The following is a 22,839-nucleotide window of genomic DNA, read 5'->3' as shown; positions in this document are numbered from 1 at the left end:
GGGTATTGGCCTGGGAGATAGACGTCTGATTCAAATTTGAGCCAAATCAGTGTTCGTATGTCTGAGCTGAAGCAATTTTTGTAATGGTAAATTTCCGAAGAAACTTTGCAAAGTTTGCGATATTGTCACACAAAAATGGTGAGACCGATCCAAAAAATTTGGCTAACTTTTGATGTCCCACTTCTCTAGATACTGTACACCGATTTTGAGCTCATTTGGCCAAACGCCCAAGGAGGAGATAGTAAAAATACATCATCAGCGAAAACGCTGACTCAGCATTTAGGAAATTCCAATCCAATATGGCCGACTTCCGGTTGGTTTAGGGGTGTGGCCATAATAATATTTTTTGTTTGTCTCCTCATGATGAATCTGTGTACCGATTTTCGTGGCTCTACGACAAATTTTATGTTGGACAGGCTCCCATTGGCGTAATGCATTTCCACTTTTCAAAGGGGCGCTGTCGCAACATTTCTTTCCCAACATCTACGAAACCTATATGTTAATTCAATTTCTTGCACTTCTGAATTTTGGGCAAAATTTGGTGAGTTTTCGTAAATGTTCAAGGGGTCAAATTTGAGCTCAAAGAGCAGGAGAAGAAAAAATTAAAGCCGCAAGCGGCATCTAAAGTCCCTCGCCACGGGCACGTCCAGTACAAGTACGTCCATCATTCAGCAGGTGGTGCTCTAGCACAAAATTTTAATGTCTTCTGATGAATGGGTGTAGGCCTGGGAGATTGACAACTAATTCAAATTGGAGGCAAATCTTTGTATGTCCAAACTAAAGGGATTTTTGTATAAGTAAATCTGTAGCGGGCACTATGCAGTTAAAATTAAATTTCTTCTGCTGAATGGGTGTAGGCCTGCAAGATGTACCACTGAGTCAAATTTGAGCCAAATCGGTGTTCGTATGTCCGAATTGATGTAATTTTCGTAAAGGTAAATTTGTAGGGGGCGCTATTGAGCGAAATGGCAATTTCTTTTGATAAATGGGTGTAGGCCTGGGCAATTGACAACTGATTCAAATTTGAGCCAAATTGGTGTTCGTATGTCTGAAGTGAAGTAATTTTCATAAAGGTAAAATTGTAAGGGGCGCTATAGCGCCAAATTTCACATTTTTCTGATGAATGGGTGTAGGCCTGAGAAACAGACGTCTGAGTCAAATTTGAGCCAAATTGGTGTTCGTATGTCCGAACTAAAGCAATTTTAATAAATAAAAAAAAAAAAAAAAAAACTTGTAGGGGGCGCTGTAGTGCGAAATCTCTGTTTTTTTTTACAAATAGGTGTAGGCCTGGGAGACAGATGTCTGAGTCAAATTTGAGCCAAATCGGTGTTTGTATCTCCGAATTCATGTCATCTTTGTAAATGTACATTTGTAGGGGGCGCTATAGTGCAAAATTTCAATTTCTTTTAATACATGGGTGTAGGCCTGGGAGATGGACGTCTGAGTCAAATTTGAGCCAAATCGGTGTTCGTATATCTGAGGTGAAGCAATTGTTGTAATGGTAAATTTCCGAAGAAACTTTGCAAAGTTTGCGACGTCGTCACACAAAAATGGTGACACCAATCCCAAAAATTCGGCTAACTTTTGATGCCCCACTTCTCTAGATACTGTACACCGATTTTGAGCTCATTTGGCCAAACGGCCAAGGAGAAGATAGTTAAAATACAACGTCAGCGAAAACGCTGACTCAGCATTTCGGAAATTTCAATCTAATATGGCCGACTTCTGGTTGGTTTAGGGGCGTGGCCATAATAATGTTTTTTGTTTGTCTCCTCATGATGAATCTGTGTACCGATTTTCGTGGCGCTACGACAAACTTTATGTTGGACAGGCTCCCATTGACGTAATGCATTTCTACTTTTCAAGGGGGCGCTGCAGCAACATTTCTTTACCGACATCTACGAAACCTATATGAAAATTCTATTTTGCACATTTCTGAATTTTGGGCAAAATTTGGTGAGTTTTCATAAAGGTTCAGGGGATCAAAATTGAGCTCAAAGCGCAGGAGAAAGAAAAAGGTGACCGCGACAGTGGCGATTTTGTCCCCATGCGCCCACTGCAGACTCAATAGGCCCTGCGCTGGCTTTACTCAGCTTGGGCCTAAAAAAAAAAAAAAAAATAATAATAATAATAATAATAATAATCTGAGCAAGAACAATATAGCCGTTTCCGTGGCAACCACGTATTTGGCCTTATTTGAAAGCTCTCAAGGTCCCCTACATGTATGTGGGGTCAGATGTCACGTGTCGTGCACTTACACACATGTGACTGATCCCGAGTGGGCATGGCCCATTGACTCCCATTCATTCTGTGCAGGTGTAAATGTGCGATTTGTGCATGTCATGTACATCTTCGGAAAGGTCTCAGTGCCGTGAATGTGAATATGTGTGAGAGTGGCGACAGTGGCGAAAGGCGACCGCATCACTGGCGATTTCGTCCCCATGCGCCCACTGCAGACTCAATAGGCCCTGCGGCGGCTTTACTCGGCTCGGGCCTAAAAAATGAAAGGTCAAATGAAGGTAAGAATGGAGGGGTGAGCTAGAGATGGCGAAGCAGTGAGGAAAACAAGAAAAGGATGCTGATTCGGATGAGGTATATGTGGAGGTAAAGGAGAGAGATGTAATAATGGGGTGGGGTGCAAATTAGGGAAATTTTTGAAAAGGGGAGTATTTTTTTTTCACTTGTCCAGATTGACCCTGACTTTAACCATAACTGAAAGGTCACAGGGCTTGTGTCTACCACTGAAAGGAAACTGACAACTGCCAGTAAAAGAAGTGACATTTCCTTTCCACTGCTGCTTGAGAAGTCTTACTCTAGAAGTCAACAGATAGTGAATTTTCAAAGGCTGTTGTAATAATGAAAACTGGGGAATACAAAAAGATGAATAATCGCCCAATATACCCATGTCCTTCCCTCAACGTTTATGATCCTGTAATGTCTGTAATTAAATATCTTTAAAGGGTACCAGTACTGGTCATGCTTACAACATTAATAGTGCTTTATATATTACTTATAAGCAAGAGGGGTGCAAATTCAGGAAAAAAATGGCCATAAATGCATCACACTGGGCCTCTTTATTACATGGATTATGTGCAGGGGCAGAACCTATGAAGAACAGCCATTGCCAGCCGAAAATGACGTACCCTCATTGAGTCCAGGTGGTTGAGTGCAAGTAAACAAGCTGCAGTCAGTGAGCAGCACTGAGTGGAAAGCAGGTGTTCAAGAGGCAAACTATGGCTTGCAATTTTGAGGAAATGGGTGTAAATGGCTACCTATTCAGTCTGATAATGTGTCATCTCAGACTGGTGTCTGCTGCACAGGATCGGTGACCAGTCCATTGCAGCCCAGCCAATTGGACAAATCAATGACTCTGCATCACTACCAGTGCTGGAACGGCCCATGAAGGAGGAAACATGTTGCTGACCATGCCTGACTGATGGAGCAGCGATTTAGTACTCGCACGTACTTGATAATGGGCTATAACGCAAGTTACCGGACAGAACCAAGACTTTGTCATCTTATGCATTTTCAGCTTACAGTGATGTGAAAAAGTATTTGCCCCCTTCCTGATTTCTTAGATTTTTGCATATTTGTCATACTTAAATCTTTCAGATTCTCAAGGAAATGATAATATGAAACAAGGGCGACCCGAGTAAAAAACTGAGTTCAATTTCACTAGCCACATTCAGGCCTGATAACTGCTAAACCAGCTGCATCAAGAAATGGCTTAAATAGAACATAACTGACAAATTGAAGTAGGGTAAAAGGTGTCAAATAGCAACACATCATGCTGTGATTTAAAGAAATTAAAGAACAAACAGAGACAGACAGACAGACAGACAGACAGACAGATAGATAGATAGATAGATAGATAGATAGATAGATAGATAGATTTAATTTCAGAGGAGGAAAATAATGATGTAAACAATGCTGAAAAGGGTGAAAACTTTTTAATTTCAAGTTAAGTTCTGAAATTCAAAAAGTCTCAAGTTTTCCATATTTTCCAGTCCAGTCAGTAATAGCTTTGGAAGGTAATTCTATCAAATGTTGCAAGGGATTGATTTTATTGACATGTCATCAATTCTGGTAATCCATTTCTGTTCTATTGCCTTTTTGATTCTTGATCAACTTTCTGTGTGGAAAAGAGTTGGAAGTGAGAAACAATGCAAATTTAGCATTGAAAGATGTTACAGTTCTACTGCAGGTGCTTCCACTCAAATAATCATTTATTGCAACTAGCACTGTTGTCATCAGTCTTTATCAGACACATCCATAAGAGAAAGCAATATGCCTATACTATTTTAATACCATTTTATTAAATATATTACATTGTACAGTATTACTAATACTATATTGATGGACTGGACAATTTGGAACTGGTCTAGTTCATAGTTTTTACTAAAACTGACCATCATGGTTACCTCTGTGGATCCCAGTATGAAGGGATGTTGGCTAACCACTTCTTCACAGGGTAGTGCTACCACTTGACTACAGCCCTGAGCAAACATACTTACATACAGTCCACACTGAGTGGTTACTGCTGCAGCACTGTATTTCTTAGGTCACCTATCTGCCATGTGATACAATTCAGTTTTTATTTAATACTACTGCAGAGAGTGGGTAGACCATTTCAGAATTTACTTTAGGTCATCATTTTAGAATAGCTACTGAAAAACTAATTACACAGACAGAATACCTAACTGGAAGACAGATGACTAACTGGTGGCTGATAATCCTACTTCACACAATCTTCATCATAATATATATTGTATGTAACACACTGCCATATCCCAAAACTTTCAGATAGTTTGAGACATTACCAGAAATGCTTTTGCAACTTTGTCATAATTTTTTAAGCAAAAATACTGTCATTTGTGAGGAATCTAATGCACATGTGCACGTGATCCCTCTCCCTCTCTCTCCCTCTCTCTTACTTGTGGCAGATCACAGAGGATCTAGGCATCTCTGATAACAACCTCATTCATATTTGACCGTTTTATAGTTTGAGTGAGTAAGACAGTACACAGGGAGTGAGGGAACAATGGTGACTTCCTGATTGTCTGCTATCAATAATGTAAACTCTAAACTGCCATTCAGATGCTTCTTTAATGCGATGCTACACACAGATCACACAACCACCATTCTAACTGAATCCAAATAAAGTAACAGCACACTTACCCTGGAGTTACAAGAGCACTTCCTCTAGTTGTCACATATTTTCACTAAAATCACTTTGTTAATGATTAGCCTGTGACATTCTAATAACATTGAGGCCACACTGAAAACCGTCTTTTCGTCGTATGTATGGGTAGAACATTGTTGTTCATCTCTCGTTTACAATACATAGTGATACAAGACTCCCCTCTCAAGCAAAACTGCAGAAGTGACACCTACTGTATGTGGCATTTCATATTTTTCAGCATTTTGGTGAAAGAACCTGCTGCATCCTCAGTGTTCTTTTCTGTATAAAACCAGTGATCCCTAAACTTTTTCAGCCAAAAACCCTAAAAGTCAAAAATGGGTTCTTCTTTGACCCAAAATTCACACAAAAGCATCATGAATTCCATAACATCTACATTTTGATGCTCTCTTCCATCTTCTAAAGAGTGTGGAATAAATGTAATTTGCTGCAATTTGCAATTATTTTTTTTTTAACAGGTACTGTTACTACACTAAAAATACACTTACTCAAATGTTAATAAACAAAACTACATGATTGACTTTACTGCTGTTGTAGAGTTGTCCTTCAGTCTCTTTTTTTCTTATGTCACTTTCATCTTTAAACAGCATTTTTGTCTTGCTACAAACAGTCCGTTGTGGTGAAGAGGTAGGAAGGCGTACCTCTCGATTTACCGGTTGATCTATGTTCCGACTCTCACCTATGGTCATGAACTCTGGGTAATGACTGAAAGAACAAGGTCGCGAGTACAAGGGGCCAAAATGAGTTTTCTCCGCAGAGTGGCCAGTAGGGATGGGAAGATTTTCTGATACGTATCGATACGCCAACACACAAACACGATCCGAGTGCACCGATAGAGAAGCTGTGGGTGAATGAAAAGTTTGGAATGATATCGCGATGCATCGGTTACTGAATGTTTGTACTGATAAAATTTGATCTGTTCAATAGAATATATTTTTACATGCATTTAAAAGTGTTACTATTTATTTGGGTAAAGTTTTTCTTTTCTTCAGACCCACATTAACATGTGCCACAGATGTGTACACTGCACACGACAGTCTGAACTCCGCGGATGCACTATGGCACAAGCGCTGCAGATGAATACTGTAATGTCTGTATCTGAATCTGACAGACTTAGAAGGGAGGTGACAATGTGTGGTTTCTTAAAGCCACGAGGGACTTCAGTCACCAATTTTTCATCAAATCTGTAAAACCCCACTCATAGCCTAAGCCTCACGAAGCGGCAGCTGCAAAAAAACACATTTCAGCCATTTCCGTGTCGTGTTTGTTGCAGCCGTATGATGTCATATGGTTGTGCTGTCGCTGTCAGGCAGCTACATGAACCTCCACTTCCCACAATGCACATCGCAACAAAATTCCGAAAATGCCTGAGTTACCTACCAGCTCGGTTTGTAAACAAATGGTTTGTTTATGGTGGAGTACACTTCAAAATTGTTCACCGTGAGGGAAGAGATTCAGGTGAGTAATCACAGAAAGACTTACGGATACTTTGGCTATGACTGGGGTTTTACAGATTTGATGAAAAATTGGTGACGAAAGTCTCCTGCAGCTTTAACATGTACTTTTTACTATATCAACTGCATTTAACACTGCCGTACATACTGGAGATACTTCCCTAAACAGTGACATACATATCTAACTGTACATAGAAGAAGTGCACAGAATACCTTGCGCAAGTGTCTCTTAAAGTGACAGAACTTTTCACAAATACATTGCATTACAAATTGACTCGGCAAGGGAGCAAGAAGTTGAGTGTGAGAAACATGCAGAGAAATAACTTTGGAAACAAAGATCTAACTTTTTCACCTGACTGTACGTGAGGCACATGCTCTGAAATTGCACAAAATCCACTTTGTGATAAGTCATGGTCTTATTTGATAAATAAATAATCAAGCTCATTAGGTGGTGCGCCAGGTCAGTCTGTCTCGTTCTGTTCACAAGTTGATCAATACCTCTTAGCTGTTTAGCTGAAAACAACTTGCTAAAATAAATTGAAAAGCCTTCCTGGTTGTTTCCCAGCTGACCGTTTGCTCATTAAAGAATAATAATTAAAATTCTTTACACACATATTGCAAAAGTGTGTTGGGATAAGATCCAATCAGAATTCATGCTGTTAGCTTGTGTAATTGTTTTGGCCAATCGCGTCATTCACTGAAAGAGCATCATCCCAGATCCAGGACACAAGCAGTCTGCAGATGCACTCATCATCCTGAGACAACGTTCAGGTATGGTTTGCTTCATAATTACTTCATATACCTCAAATATGTGCATATTCTTGTAGTTATTTTTTATAGGATACAAAGACTGTGAGCCATGTTTGCCATGCTTTTCCCTGAATGCGTTAAGGTGGTGACAACAATAGCCGTGAAATCTGCTATTCTACAGCAAGCTAGCCGCTAACTCAATTGCAAACTAGACGATGAAATTAAATTAAATAGTCAAAGGCTTGAACTTAAAACGGTTTTATATCTTTTTTTTTTTTTTTTTACCATTGTCATATTTTACAGAACAGTACAAACAAACAAAGTAAACAAAAGCACTATATATTGTGCTGGAAAAGGACCCCAGATTCTTGCTATTAACAATATTTTAACCAAATATTCATCCTTTTTAAGAATGGTAGTGTCCTGAAAATTACACAGATATACAGAGTGGGTGAAAAGTAACTAGGCTTTAGAAATTGCTTATAAATTTTTTTGTATCACTGAAATCATGACAAAAACGTTTTTTAAACAGACTACACTAATGGGGATTTCTTTTTTGTTATCGTCTTATTTCTTATTTCACAGATTCAGGAGGTTCTCAGTGACATTCCAGGTGACGTCCTTCAGAAGGTTGTTCATTCCATCCCTGGCCATTTGAGGTTGACACCACCAGTGCTTATGTTGAAATATGAAGATTTACTTTCATTTTCCCAAGTAATAAAGAACATGTATTATTTATTTCAATAAATTTGCAATAGGAATATGGATTTTATTACCAATTTTTAATGACTACTTACTTTTCACCCACTCTGTAAAATATCAGGACTCAGTGGAATTGAATATCTCAATACATGATACAGTCCATTACCAATCATCTTCCATAACACATTAATATTTGGACATTTCCCAAAATATATGTGAATGGTCTACATCGACTTTATCACATTCACACCAGCATCTTTGATGCATCTGTAGCTGTTTGCTTTTCAGTTTTGGTGTAATAAAAAAAACTTACAAGATTCTTCCAGGCAAAGTCCCTCCATGTCTGAGAGCAGGTGGTTGTTTGATGAATCCTTCACATGTTTAGCCAATGTCTACCACAAATAATAATGTTAAATTCTTTCTCCTATTTATGATTTTTTTGTGTTTTAATTTTATTGTCACTTAGGTTTTTATATAAGGATGTGATCATCCTAAAATTGCTGTCTTTACATGCGTCAAATATTGCTCTTACACGTTGCTCTGTTATAGTACTATGTGCCTTAATAAAGCTCATCAAATACTGTAATGTGGTGAGTACCTGTCTTATTCTAGGCCAGTGGTTCTTAACCTGGGTTTGATCGAACCCTAGGGGTTCGGTGAGTCAATCTCAGGGGTTCGGCGGAGGTCAAGACACACACTCGACTCATTAGTTGGGTGTGTGTGTCGGGCTAGGTCCGTGTATGTAAACAAACGGCTTCGGAGACTCTTTCTCTGATTGACATCCAATATACGCGGTGTATTGTTGTTGCTTATAGCACTACAACACATCCGGAAGTGTTTATAATCTCTTCCACTCGTCTGACGATTAATTATTTGAGTATTTTCCACATCGTTGTTATGACTTTGGCTACTTCCTGTTAACCACGGAGGCAGCCATGTTTGTTTACATTTTTCGGTCACCGCACTGGTCAGTTGATGTGACGACCGACGCACCATCGCGGATGGAGAAATCGTATTACGCTAAAGCCATCAGTCACACTGATTTGCAGTAAATATTCATTATTATTGTAGCCTGATGGAAATTAGGTGATGGGTGTGTGTTAAAATGTTAAAAATGATAAATAGCATAAATACAATAAGTTCATTATTGGAATACAAAAGGTAAAAAATTAAAACCATTTCAGTGTGGTAGTATTAAAAAAGGTCATGTCTTTGTGAAAAGGTATGTAATTTGTTGTGAGTTCACGCACTGTATTGGTTTTGTTCTTTGAACACAGTGATGTTAATGCACGGTTCATTTTGTGCACCAGTAAAACATATGCCTGTGTCTTGAATTTGAAAAAAATCATATTTTATTTTTTAATAAAGAAGGGTTCGGTGAATGCGCATATGAAACTGGTGGGGTTCAGTACCTCCAACAAGGTTAAGAACCACTGTTCTAGGCACTTGTACCTTGTCATATTTACCTTATTCCAATACTCAGTTACAGTAGTTGCTTCAATCTGACCTCTAGATTATTTCACAGATTAGATGGCTTGCTGTGCTCACCAGGCTGATGGCCACCAACATTTTATGACTGGCAGTTTATGAGTGAAGAGTCTTAATCCATGAGGTTCTAGGCTACTCCTAAGTGTGTTACACAGATATCCCACCTGTACAAACATTTGACAGACTTCTCACAGAAAATTAGAATGAAAAATATGCATTTGATACAAACCCTCACTGTGTTGGGGTGTCTTTTCTTTTCAGTGCTCTTGCTATATGGGCCTTATTTGTGAATAGCATGTAGCACTTTCGATGGAAGCCTTGATTAGCTGGCACTTGTGCATTCCCAGCATCTAAGTTAAATGCTGCTATAGCATTTTCAGCATTTACACTCTCCCTGGTCTCAAGGCCCATCCAGGAATGTGCACACTGCACAAACGTTGCCCAGCTGGTCTCAGAAAAGGGGGGGACAGGGCTTTTCTCATCATTCACAAGATGCATACAGCACTTCATTTTCAAAGGAATTTATGCGATTTTCTGTGGTGCTCCAACAAATCTAGCTGGCTCCCACACTGAGGTGTTACATTGTATGGTAGTGGGCAGTACAGGGACTTGTTCCCACGTTTGGGGTCACATAACTGTGTGTAACTTTTGCCTATGATGGACAGACAGAGGTATGTGGTGTTCTTATTTGTAATTGTCAGTTGTGTTGATGACAACTTGCATGTCGAGTGATTGCTGTGGGCGCTTTCATTAAGTGTGTTGTGTAGGTTACAATGCATTGATTGAGAGGAGAGATACACAAGTTATTCATCAAACAAGATATAATTTATTTGAATAATCTGTAAAGTCAAAAACCATACAACTTGCATACATAAGATACAACATACTATTGACATATTCTACTGCATTTTTTAACATTCGTACCATACCTTTGTGATACACCATCGCATCTGAAAACACGTCTAAAATGCAAAGCTAATTCGTTTGACTGCTTGTATACTGTCTGTCTCATCTGGCAGATCGGTTCCAAGTACATCCAACATAAGATTTTTCCAACAACACACTGTTTTATCAGATAGCAAAGACATGGTGTTAACAGGAGACAGAAGTGAGAGTCCAGTGAGAGGCAAGCTGAGTTGTTTACTTCTTGGTTGTCCAGAAAACATGATCCAAATCGCTCATTATCATTTAGCTGTCCTGCAGGTTTGCCTGCTCAAAACTAATGGTGTTTAAAAGACTATATTTAACGTCTGTGCGCCAGGCAACAAAGGAAACAGTTTCTATGAAACGTAAACAATTTTTTACTATAACATCATCGAAAGAAATCGTACACAGCTTCTCGGTATCGATTAAAAACGAGATACTGGGGTTCAGCCCACCACTTACATTGAACTGCACTGCATATTGTTTTACCAGAATGACTGTGTTGAATCAAAATGTGCTTAATCACTGTGTATCGGGGTTTGGGTGTGAATCATATCATATCGCATCGTGAGGTGACACACACGTATCTTTAATATATCCGATCGGAGATGCTGTATCGAGATGCATATCATATCGGCCTTACAACTAAGATTCCCAACCCTAGTGGCCAGGCTCAGCCTTAGAGATAGGGCGAGGAGAATGGACATCTGGGAGAGACTCAAGAGTAGAGCCGCTGCTCTTCCATATCGAGAGGAGCCAGTTGAGGTGGTTCAGGCATCTAGTGAGGATGGAAGAGCTGGTGGAAGTGGCTGGGGAGTTGGCTGTCTGGGCGCGGGCTCCTCTGAGGCTGAGGCTCCCCCCAGGACCTCAACTCAGATAAGCGGAAGGCAACGGTACGGTACAACCTTTACATCTTTCATGTCATTTCCATGATTCACATCACTACCTCCACCAAGGAGGTATTGTGATCACTTTGCTTTGTGTGTTTGCGTGCATGTTTGTTTGTTAGCAAGATAACTCAAAAAGTTATGAATGGATTTTCATGAAATTTTCAGGAAATGTTGATACTGGCACAAGGAAGAAATGACTAAATTTTGGTGGTGATCCGGGGGGGGGGGGGGGGGGGGCAGATCTGTCTTGGCGGAGGTCTGCGCTCTCCGAGTGCTTTTCTTGTTTTCATTTTGTTATGCCTTTTACGTTGATTTCATCTTTTACATTCTTGCTACAACAAACTACTAAGATGGTACAGCGTATGCTTTGCCAATTAAATGAAAAGGCACACTTTCTGTCTCTTAAGTGGGCATGGTCACTAGGGATCAGAATTGAAAAGAATTTAACAATTCCAATTCCATTATCGATTTTACTTATCAATCCGAATTCCTTATCGATTCTCATTGGGTGAGAGATTAAAAGAGTACAAATGGGTTTGTTTGCAGTTACTGGCTTTTATATTTCCATCTCTGCACAGAAAATATAGCAGATACAGTATGCAGAAATAATAATAACAGAAGACGCCAGGCCTGGTTCGGGGGGGCGGGGGGGGGGGGGGGGGCTATGGGGGTGTCACACCATATGACCGTACAAAGTGAAATTGAAACTTAAAGGAGTGATATTTTACTTTTTTAAAATGGCATTATGCATTTTAAAACACTTCCCTGTGGTCTACATAAACTGTAGATGCTACACTTGGGTTTGAGTACTTCATTAAACTCCAAAGGCCCGTCTTCAACCCTTTTCTTGAGTAATGACTCAAGGAAGGTCATTTTGAGCGCTGGGCCTTTAAATGCAAATGAACCACTTCACACCCCACCCCCTCAAGGTTGTTGACCATGCTTCTCTGTCCCATTCAGCCACTTTTATTTTAGGTAATTGGCTCAAAGTTTGGACTTTCTTTCAGTATGGACTACAACCACTGCTGCTGACAAACAATTATGAGAAATGTTCGTCAGAAGTCTTGACCTCATATGTGCAAATGTCATGACGTAACGTTATAAGACATAAATTAAGAAGGAATTAAAAGGGGTTGTAGAAATCCACTCGAATTTTTGCCAAAATGAATACAAAGATAGCTTTGAAGCACCTTGGGGGTTCAAATTCAAAGTTTTTGAACCGTTATGGTCCCCAAATACACAAATGTACCAAAGACTAATAAAAGTGGGTTTAGCAAAATATGACCCCTTTAAGTCACTTTACTAATTCCTCTATGTCTCCTGCTGTTTGTGCACCTTATTTTCCATCTCATTTGACCTTTAGAAACTTTTATTTGAGACCCCCCCCCCCCCTTACCCACAACTGGGCCTGGATGATGCCCTGGTGTTTGCTCTGCCACTAGATTCACAATTGTTGCTAAGTAGTGTATCAAACACATGACATTTCTGCAAATGATTTGCATGCTGTGTGGACAAATGTTTTAGCATATTGGAGTTATTTCCCCCCTCTGAAGAAACACTTTGCAAGTGTTACAAGTGGCCCTGGTGTCGTCTTTTCACGTGCAATATAGCCGTACTTTGGAGCGTTTCTGTCTCAATGCCATGTTGGCTACATTCTAAACCAAAACAATGCAGCATATGTTTGACGTCATCACGCATGCGCAACAAAGGCGGAATTGATAAGCAGAATCATTAAGCAGGCCAGCAAATGATTCCAAGGAATTGAGCTACTTGGAACCAGTTCTCAAAAAGAACAAGTTCTCGATTCCCATCCCTAATGGTCACAAACGTTGAGAACATGGTGTGGACACATGAAAGTAGATTAATAAGACCTAAACACAATAACAATAAACTACAATCAGGATCTTTCCTTGTTGTCTGTTCCTAAAGTTAGAACTGAACAGGGGAAAAAGGCCTTCAGGTATGCGGCCCCATTCACCTGGAATGAACTACAAAAAGACCTGAAACTTAAGGATCTGGTTTTGTTGGACACTTTTAAGAGGACGTTGTACGGCTTACAGAGGGAGACATCTGGCTGCAGATGTTTTACCTGACTCACTTTGTCTCCATTTCATGAGCACTTTTTGCAAAGTTGACTTTGGAAGGTTTGACTTGTCTATGTGCTTTTTATGTATTTGTTTTATTTATGGAAGTCTGTGTCTGTAACTATTTAATGTACTGCTGCCCTTCTTGGCCAGGACACTCTTGAAAAAGAGATTTCTAATCTCAATGAGGTTTTCCTGGTTAAATAAAGGTAAAATAAATAAAAAATAAAACAATGATAATACTGGTGCTTCTCTGTGACATGGTATTGCTGAAGTCAACATTAATGAACTTACACAAAGCTTAATCAGGAAAATGAATTCCCATATTATTGTTGTATATGTTGTTCTGTCAGTTAATGACCGATTATAATTAGCACTATAACCCACAGATGTTTTGGCTTGAGGGGTAAAAAACAAACAAACAAAAAAAAAAACTTGAAATAGAATAACTATTCTGAAGCATTCTTTGCAATACTTCGCACAGTACTGTTTCTGTGTTGTACAGCTGAAGAGTGTCAGTGAGTGTAAAAGTGTAATCAGAAAGCAAAAACAAAATTTGGACTGAAACGAAACCAGTCTTAATGAATGTGAGTAGTGCAAAAGTCGCAGACCAGAGCTTTGATAAACATTTATTAGGCAAACAGCAAACTACATTGAACAAAGTACACCCTTTCTAACAAGTAACCTAAGAGTGGAACTTTATGTGCTACTACTTCAAGTAATTAAAAAAGCTTGTGCAAACCAAATGGGAGCTTTGACAGCGTAAATGGAGAGAAAACTGTGCCCTGACTTACTCAAGTAGGGCTTGTGTTGAACATGTGCATGTTCCTGCAGAACATGTGAAAAACCGTGGGTGGAAGGGAACATGGTCACAGCCGCCCCAAATCAAAAACATCCAGTTTGTGTATGTGTCCATGAGGGGACTGAGGGACGGGGGTGCGAAAAAGTAGAGGAAGAGATAGGGAGGTGCTGAATGTTTGGTTTTAGGAGGATAGAAGGAGAGAAACTGAAGAAAAAAATAACAGTGGGAGACTGTGACATTAGCATATGATGAGTCGCAAAAAAAAAAAGAAAAAAACACAGCATGCCTTTGATGTCATTGGTGTACATCAACGTCACCTTCTGCGTGTGTCCATGTTTGTACTGCTCATTGTCAGCTGTGCCAGCTCAGTGGATTAAATATAGCACTTGGGCAACAGTCCTAGCTGACATTAACAATGCTATAGCCCCCAGGACCATCTACACTACATTAGCGCCACACTAACGCTGAAACCGAAGAAGGGGGTGAACAGAGGGAGGGAGGAAGGGAAGGAGGAAGCAAAGGGGGAGGGAGAAGGGAAGGCCTCGGATTCATGAAAACTCACCCGCCCACACTCCAGCCTTTGCTGCCAAGAGTTGAGCAGGACAACAGTGTGTGTGTGTGTGTGTGTGTGTGTGTGTGTGTGTGTGTGTGAGTGAGAGTGAGAGAGACATTCCATGGCAAGGTGGATGCCAAGGAACGAGCAGAGCCGAAGACAGACCATCCTGAGCTACTGTGGAACTAACGAACCCCTCACTGTGCTCCCGGGCCTCATAGCTGTAAACTTGTTAGCCATAAGATAATAGCATGCGACCGCTCTGTCACATTGTGGTCCATTGTGCCTGGAACATAAAAGTTTGATCCTTGAAATATGCTCTGGTCAAGATCTTGACAAAGTGCTCAAATTGAACTGGCCTGTTAAAATGTAAGCCGCTGATAATTAGGTTGGGTTTTTTTTTGTTTTTTTTTAAAGTGGACAATGACTACATGCATATTCCAGTTTTTGCCCTAATTCTGAAAAATGCCAAATTTATATCCCTATTTCACAGGAATCTTTCACTAATATTCCTGTTTACATGCCCCCATGCAAGGTTTCTTTTTTTCAAAGTTACTTTGTTCCTTCAAACACCTATTAAAAGGTCGACTTTTCTTGATTAGCTCATATCCACAAACCTGTTGACATCATCTGCTATAATGTTTAACAGTGGGTGTGTTTCTCCCTCTGAGCAGAAATGGAGACTTTTCTCTGGAGCATCCATCTCTGCCAGAGAGAATCGTTGTATCTGCTTCAAGTGACTGGAAACCAAATCACACACATATTCTAAATGTGCTTTGTTCGTCAACATAATCTACATAAAACTGGAATGATATTGTCATATCCCACATGTTTGTATGAAAATGCTAATAGTGTGCATGTTAATATACACATATTTTCATCATGTGAGATACTGACAGAAGTTATAACAGAATTGGAGATTTTTTAACATTAAAAAGTCATGAAAGGCAGTTGTTCCCAGCCCTTTTCAATTCAAGACCATGTAGAGAAATTCCCAAATACTAAAACTTTTAAAAAAAAATTCATTATCAATTACCACAATATCTACACTTTTTATGGATTCTTCCACTTCCAAAAAACTGTTGACTAAATACACTTTGTTCCTGAATCTGATTGTAGCGAGAGACACAGTAAATGCAGTTAAGTTTTTCCTCACTGCTGTCACCAATTGTTTGCTCCTGGAGGGTTCTGTTGGAGTGTGAACTGGCTTATTAAGAGTCTGGTCTTGACCAGCTCTAAATGTAAAGTGTCATGAAATAACTTTTGTTATCATTTGGCACTGTATATATAAAATTTGGTTTGATTTAACTCTGACAAGCAACATCAGCTTGCAAGCATCATACAAGACTAACAGCCACAACTTACAGACACAGAAAACAAAGAACTTGTGTGCTGATGCGCAAAAACAAACACAACTAATTTACTTTTGACTTGTTTGGAGATCTCTGTGCTCATTTTTAAGCTTTTGTGACTGACCTGTGCCTGCACATACATACAACACTTTAAGACGTCCTTCTACATTCTGGGTTTGGTGTAGTGAATACAAATGCTCCTCCTCTATAATAGTTGGGAAATTTAAAACAAATATCATTGCACTGTTATATATGAGAGGTCAACTGGAGGTTAAAAGACAATATAACAATAGTTTTGAGCAGGGACAAGCTGATAACCACTGAACTGAACATCAAATGAGTTGTGAAGCAATTTTAAAAGTATTTCCAGTTTAGAAGCCCAATTTTAGCCTTCAGTCACTATGATCTAGGGCTGCAGCTATCGACTCTTTTTGAAGTTGAGCATTCTACTGAATATTTCAGTGATTAATCACTGCTTGTCACTGTTGTGGAAGCACGGGGGTTTGGCTTTGTAACTCATGAAGGTTTAAGTTGTTCCACAGTCCCATCTCAGCTGTGCAGTAACTACACATGGAGTGTAGATGCAGCCGCGGCGTCTGTCTGTCTCTCTCTCTCAAGGAAGCCCCAGCCCTCAGTGAGAGACTGAGGACAAAGAGGCAGCTTTAGACTCAACACACATACAATACTGTGACACGCTATTACAATGAAATGTATATGGTAGATAACTGTGGCGTTTTCATACCACCCTTTTGTTTTACATCCCTATGCAAAACAGAAATTTATTCATTGAACCCATAAAGACACAGTGCTACTTTTGAATCAATTCCCAGATAATTTTTTCTTTCTTATTTGACCTTTCTTAGCTGATTTATTACCATTTATTATAATATCATCCTCTATATTTTGCATTTTCCACTGTAAATCATGTATTTTTATATATATATTTTTATATATTTAATTTAGATATTCATGAAAACTCAGAGGTAATTCAAAGGTTATTATATCAAAACAGAAAAAAAAAAAAAGAAAAAGTGAGTTTTGCAGCAAAGATATCAAACTGAACATAAAACAAGTGTGTCCATCCACTGTCATTGATCAAACTACATGGATTTTAGTGGTGAATCAATGTTGTAGAGGATGACAATCTTTCCATGTTCACTACAAACCTCTGTACATCCAAATGGGTCATATCTGACAACCATGTAAAGGTAACAAACAGCATTTTACACCAATTATTTACATGTACTGATAGGATTAATGGATCAACAGGTATAAACTGTTTAAATCAGTAGATACTTTTGGTTAACGGTGGAGATTTGGGTCTTTATGGATTAAAAAAAAATCAAAAGGGCACTTTTTTCAACGAGGCAAAACGGGCAGGGGCTCAAGCAACCTTTGGGCCCTATGTCTGCACGTGCCTGTTTTATACTACGGCATACAAGTAGTCAAGGAATTAGAAAGTGTTTTATTGTTTAGTACAGAAAGTGTTATTTTATTCAGTACAGTGATATAATTTCTTCCTACTGCGAAATTATGTTTTTGCTGGTAAGCAAAATAAAAATACAATATAAAAATATAATTTTGGGAGAAAAGAAACCGTTCTCTTTACACACAAAACATGTACCGAAACCAAACCGAAACCGTGGCCCAAAAACCAAGGTACAGACCATACCGTGGACTACCTGTACTGTTGCACACCTAGCTTGAATACAGTCTCTGAAACAGTGGCTTCAACCACCTGGCTCTGACGCTTGGCCTCAAGCGTCAGAGCCAGATGACATGAGAGTGATATTATTACCACTGCTAATTCTCTCTCCACCAACACGTGCAATGAACAAGCTTGAATGTGTTCCCAGTGGGTTGAAAAATGTGTTTCTAGGAAGATAAGCCCACCAAAAATCATCACCAAATAACCTTTCTAATAATGTGGACATGGAAACTGGAAAACACAGGCTAATGACTTGTATTGCGTCATCCATAAAGTCAACTATGACAGTCCAGCACCAGTTAAAATACTTTAACTAAAATACTACTTTAGGAGAAGAGCTACAGTATGTAACCATCCAACAGCATGTCATTTAATTTGACATTTTTCAGGCAAAAAAAAAATTAAATTTGGTAGGTTGAACTGGGACACTTAAATATCAAAACTAAACAAAATATTAAGAGACCAATCTTTTTGATGATAATTATTAGATTAGACCAACGACAAAACGATTGCAATACCCCTTCGGCCAGTCAGCCGAGAGGTAACAAATATAATCTCTCTGACTTATAAATGCAGAACTAAAAGTGTAACACACCTTCTATGACATGACTGTTTTATCTGTAAACATCTCATTGCAGGTTCATTACAAGTACGAAAGGTGCAGACTTTGTATTTTAGCAAAGTGAACACTAACAGAAGGTATTTGGCAAAAGCAGACAAGAGACTAAGTGTTTTCCGAGAAACTCTACCATTACGTGACAGTTGTATCTTTGCAAGTGACCATCAGATGAAAGCTGTGCATGAGAATCTGAGTTTTTTCATCCAAATTGAACTGTCAAGTGTTTGTGCCTGGAATATCACATTGCAGGTGCCCAATACCTTTGGCTATGAATACAGTGGTGTGCCATAGATTTACTGTAACCATAAGAATATTACAGTCAAGAGAAATGGTGGGAAAGACAGAGCTGGGTTCCCTGTGTCTTCCTCTCCCTTCTCATTGTAATAGTTAGTCTATAAACATAAACACACACTTTCCATAATTATAGGCTTGCCCCTGTCCTTACGTGGGTGTGTCTGAGAACCATTAGACCAAAGCAGAGTGTACTTGTGTTGTACATGACAATATGAAATGCTCAAGACTGCGTGAACAGAGGAATTCTGAATCTATTATTGAGCTTTTAGTAGCGCTGTGACTCTACAAATAGACAGACACTGAAAAACATTACCCATGTGGTTTAATCTGTTAGAAATAAGGTGCTTATTACTAACTTTATTTACTTTAGTACATTTTAGGCATTCCTGACATTCTTCAAATGGCTTTTAGTATATTGACACTGCAAACCAACCAGTGCTACAGTTACAGAGCGCACACATCTCAAAGCCACAGTTGTTTTTGTCATGCTGACCTTATGTTGTTAAGTTGTTATACATTATTAATTTAACTGCTACCATGCTTTTCTTAAGGCGTAGGTAAGCCTGCACTTAAACACACTATACCTCGAAAACAAACTGTAACCAAAGCTCTACAGATTTAATCCCTCTGGGTATTTGTGTATGCATGTGTAGTTACATCAGCAGTATACTTGGCTTTCCTAGACGGCCTGCTCCTGCAGTGACTACATACAGCCATCTAGCTGTAGCTCTGCTCTTACAAGAAAAAAAGAATAACAGGAGAGAGATGGCAAACTTTCCTCTCATTTCCTTTCATCTCCTTTACAATGCATGGCTCAATAATGCCACACACTTTCAGCGTAGCCTTAAAAGGGTGCTAATGCCGTGTGTTTCAGCTATCAAGTGCTTTGTTTGCACACAGTTTCAGCATCAGCGACTAGGAGCAGAGCAGAGAGGGACAGAGCAGAGGATGCCGCTGTGTCTTTAAGCACTAATCCCTCCATTCGTGAGGCATTTGTTGCCGGCCATCTAATGGGCGGTTCAGTTTAATGTCCACAAGGGCCGCTGGGAGGTCCTGCACTATTAAAATCACTGCTGCTCTCTCTCAAGCTGTAGCCGGTCAGGCTTGCGTGGCTCTTAAATAACAACTGAGGCTGCCTCCAAAATTAGAGACATTCTGATTTTGCATTTCAAAAGGAGAGGAACAGGACATCATTGCAGCAACAAAAGGGAATAACAATGTTGACATTCCCAACATGTATCCTTAAGTCTATTCAAAAGGATACTGGAGCTCTTATACAGGAGATGTGTGTGGAAAAAGAGGCACTACACTTGCCAGCATCCACCTTTAACCCCTAAATACAAGTAATAAAATGGGATAATTCAGGATCACAATATTCATCAGGATACTGTGATATTTTCAGTGCAAATCACACAACCTCATCATTTAAAGACATGATCTACAGTCCCAAAAAAAACAGACCCTTTACAGTTCAGCTATATGAAATTGTGCATATGTGACCAGTGCCCCCTGCCAACAGGAAACCACTGTAGCATTCTTGTAAATTCTACTGTGAATTTTAATCAATTCATTGGACTTCAAAGTGATATTTCCAAGGGCATCACTGCTATAGATTTAGTAGTATTAGAAAAAAAAAAAAAACAGGTGATTTCACTCATCTTTCATGTTAAAACTTCATAGTAAAGATTAATGAATGACTAACAAAGTCATTTAGAGTGTAAAAATGTCATAACCTGTGAAAGCCACCTGAAGAAATTTGCTGATAGTCTGATAGAAGATTTGCTCTGAGCAAGGAGGTGACTGGCTGTGATTAAGTATTTGCAACTCTGTGGAGAGACTGTTGATTTTGCATGTATGTTACAAAGGTTACAGAACAGGCTGGAGCATAAACTGAACTGCTCATGAGAGCAAGGAAGCATGTTGCAATGCAAATGCTTTCTTGCAGAACAGTTTGCAGTCAAAAACAAAGTGCAAGAAAGGAGAAGTTGCTGGCAAGTGGAAAAAAAGAGAAAAGCATGTCAAAGAAGTTCCTTATGAGTTTCTGATCTTGGAACAAATTTATGACAAACTCAGTCCTTCTAATTTTTGTTTTACACATGGCAGCACTGATCAAATACCTCAAAAGTAGCTGGCAGTCCTATCGGCTCCAAATTTTATGCATGATTTCTTCAGTAAAGGGGGGGGGGGGTGCTTTGTAAACAGAGGCACTGGTTGGCACCCTGTGTTGAACATGTAAAGTGTGTTTCCAGAGCAATTGCCAGCACTCAGTGAACATGTTTTCAACAAGTTTTCACTGTGGTGTACAAGCATTAGGCTAAGCTTGCAGCGTGTAGGCGTCCAAGAATTTTTTGGGGAGACACAGAGGGATGGGGAAATAGCAGAGTGGGAGTGTGTACTTAAGTAAGAGCTGTGTTTACATGTGTGAGAGAAAGTGAGAGGGCGCCTGTGCCTAAGAGGATTGCCCTTACCGCGATCAGAGTGTTATTCCTCTGTTCCGTGGAGGACGCAGAGTCCGGGTCCGGCTGCTTGCTCTGCGGCTGCTTGCTGCTGCCGCCAGCGGACTTCTTGGCCCTCTGCTCCATACTCCTCTGGTACAAGCTGACCGTCTCCCTCCGCTCTATCTCCAGCTGCTCAGCGTGAGCTTGCTGGTATCTGTTCTCGCAGTTGACGTGGTGTCTCCGGCAGCCCTCTATCCGCTGCCTCAGCCTCTCCACTACGGTGCTGTGTTTAGGTATGCCCACCGGGCCGGAGGGGACCACGCTCCCAGCGGCCGGGTTCATGCTGTTGTTGATGCAGATACTGCCGTTTGGTCCGGCAGCGGGGGAGGCGAAGTCCCCCATCACGGGGCCGAGGGACTGCTATTTTGGAAGAACTTTTTTTCCCCGTCAAGCTCACCGCCACCACCTGCTCCTCCTCCTCCGGCCACCTCCACTTCCACCACCTAGTGTCCTCTGTCCCTGTCTGCACTCCTCCTCCGCCGCGGTAAAGGTCCCAGCAGCCGGGTAAGCGGACGTACGTGTACGGTAAAGCGAGCAACAACCGGGGGTTTAAAGGGCTGCGAGACGCTCAGTCCTTAGCTAAAGGTCCGCTGAATTACAGTCGGTTGCCCCCTCCCCTCTGTCCCCTGCACTGTTTTCAAACAAACTGCTCCCGAAAACACATCTAACACCCGGGCAAAGTGAGATCCAGGCAAGCCCCCAAACTGAATTCAACAATAAGCCCACTGCCACGCTGCTAACAACAACTCCACCAGGAAAAACACAACAATAAGATGAAGGTCTGAGCGTTAGCAGGCACTGAACGGTCATATAAACAAACACCGTCCCGCTGAAGAGCAGTGGCGGCGGCAGCAACAGTCCGGTGTCCGTCTCACAGTGCTGTCCTTTGAGAAAAAGTTTTGCTGCCTGAACCGAACGGGCTCCGGAGTTTCCCAGTGAACTTGCATTTCATATAGTTTTGGTTTGAAAGAAATCCCGGTGATGTTGTAGAGTTGAGAGAAGAGCACAAGCGCCCTCGGTAGTCCGGTCGTGAGGCAACTAGAGTAGCCCAGACGGCGTAAAACGCGGATATGGGAAGCAGTGGCGGAAGTCTGTAGTCAGTGGCTGCCGCCTGCCACCATCACAATAATCAGGTCCGCTCCTCCACCATGCCAGCGGAGTGATATCAGGACAGGAGTTGAGTAAAAACCAGCTAGAGGCTGTGAGTAGCCTGCTGCGGGACTCCCGGAAAACCCGGGCCGGAGTCAGGGACGGCTGGGAAGGCTCGTCCCAACGATAGACCAGACACCAAGAAAAATAGGTGATTTCCACTGGTGTTAATTAGGATAGGATTATTAATGTAATCTATTAATTTTTTCGTGTGGTTGTTTATTTAAAGTTCAGTGTCATGAACTAAACATAAAAAAGCTAAATAAAAATTAATGAAACCTTTTCTGCATAAATTCTATACAATAACCCTTTAACATGGTCCTTCGATGTACTCTTTTTTTATTTTTATATTTTATGAGGAAAATTGTGTTG

The 22,839-nt window shown here is 40.3% G+C and overlaps 1 protein-coding gene across 2 annotated transcripts in view; it reads right to left on the bottom strand.

Moving 5' to 3' along the window:
- maml3 (mastermind-like transcriptional coactivator 3) overlaps positions 1-22,497 on the bottom strand; it is a 267,593-nt gene extending 245,096 nt beyond the window's left edge. Inside the window, exon 1 of one of the 2 annotated variants that reach the window (XM_030146078.1) lies at positions 21,289-22,497. In XM_030146078.1, the coding sequence (XP_030001938.1) occupies positions 21,289-21,660 (372 nt within the window). In that variant the 5' untranslated portion in view covers positions 21,661-22,497. The remainder of the gene's footprint in view (positions 1-21,288) is intronic. The other variant, XM_030145998.1, reaches the window with a different exon arrangement.
- Between the last annotated feature and the right edge of the window lie 342 nt (positions 22,498-22,839).

The sequence above is a fragment of the Sphaeramia orbicularis genome, chromosome 1 (genome assembly GCF_902148855.1).
Source record: "Sphaeramia orbicularis chromosome 1, fSphaOr1.1, whole genome shotgun sequence".
Lineage (NCBI taxonomy): Eukaryota > Metazoa > Chordata > Actinopteri > Kurtiformes > Apogonidae > Sphaeramia > Sphaeramia orbicularis.
The sequence above is the reverse complement of the archived record's forward strand: the minus strand, read 5'-3'. Positions and strand labels throughout refer to the sequence as shown.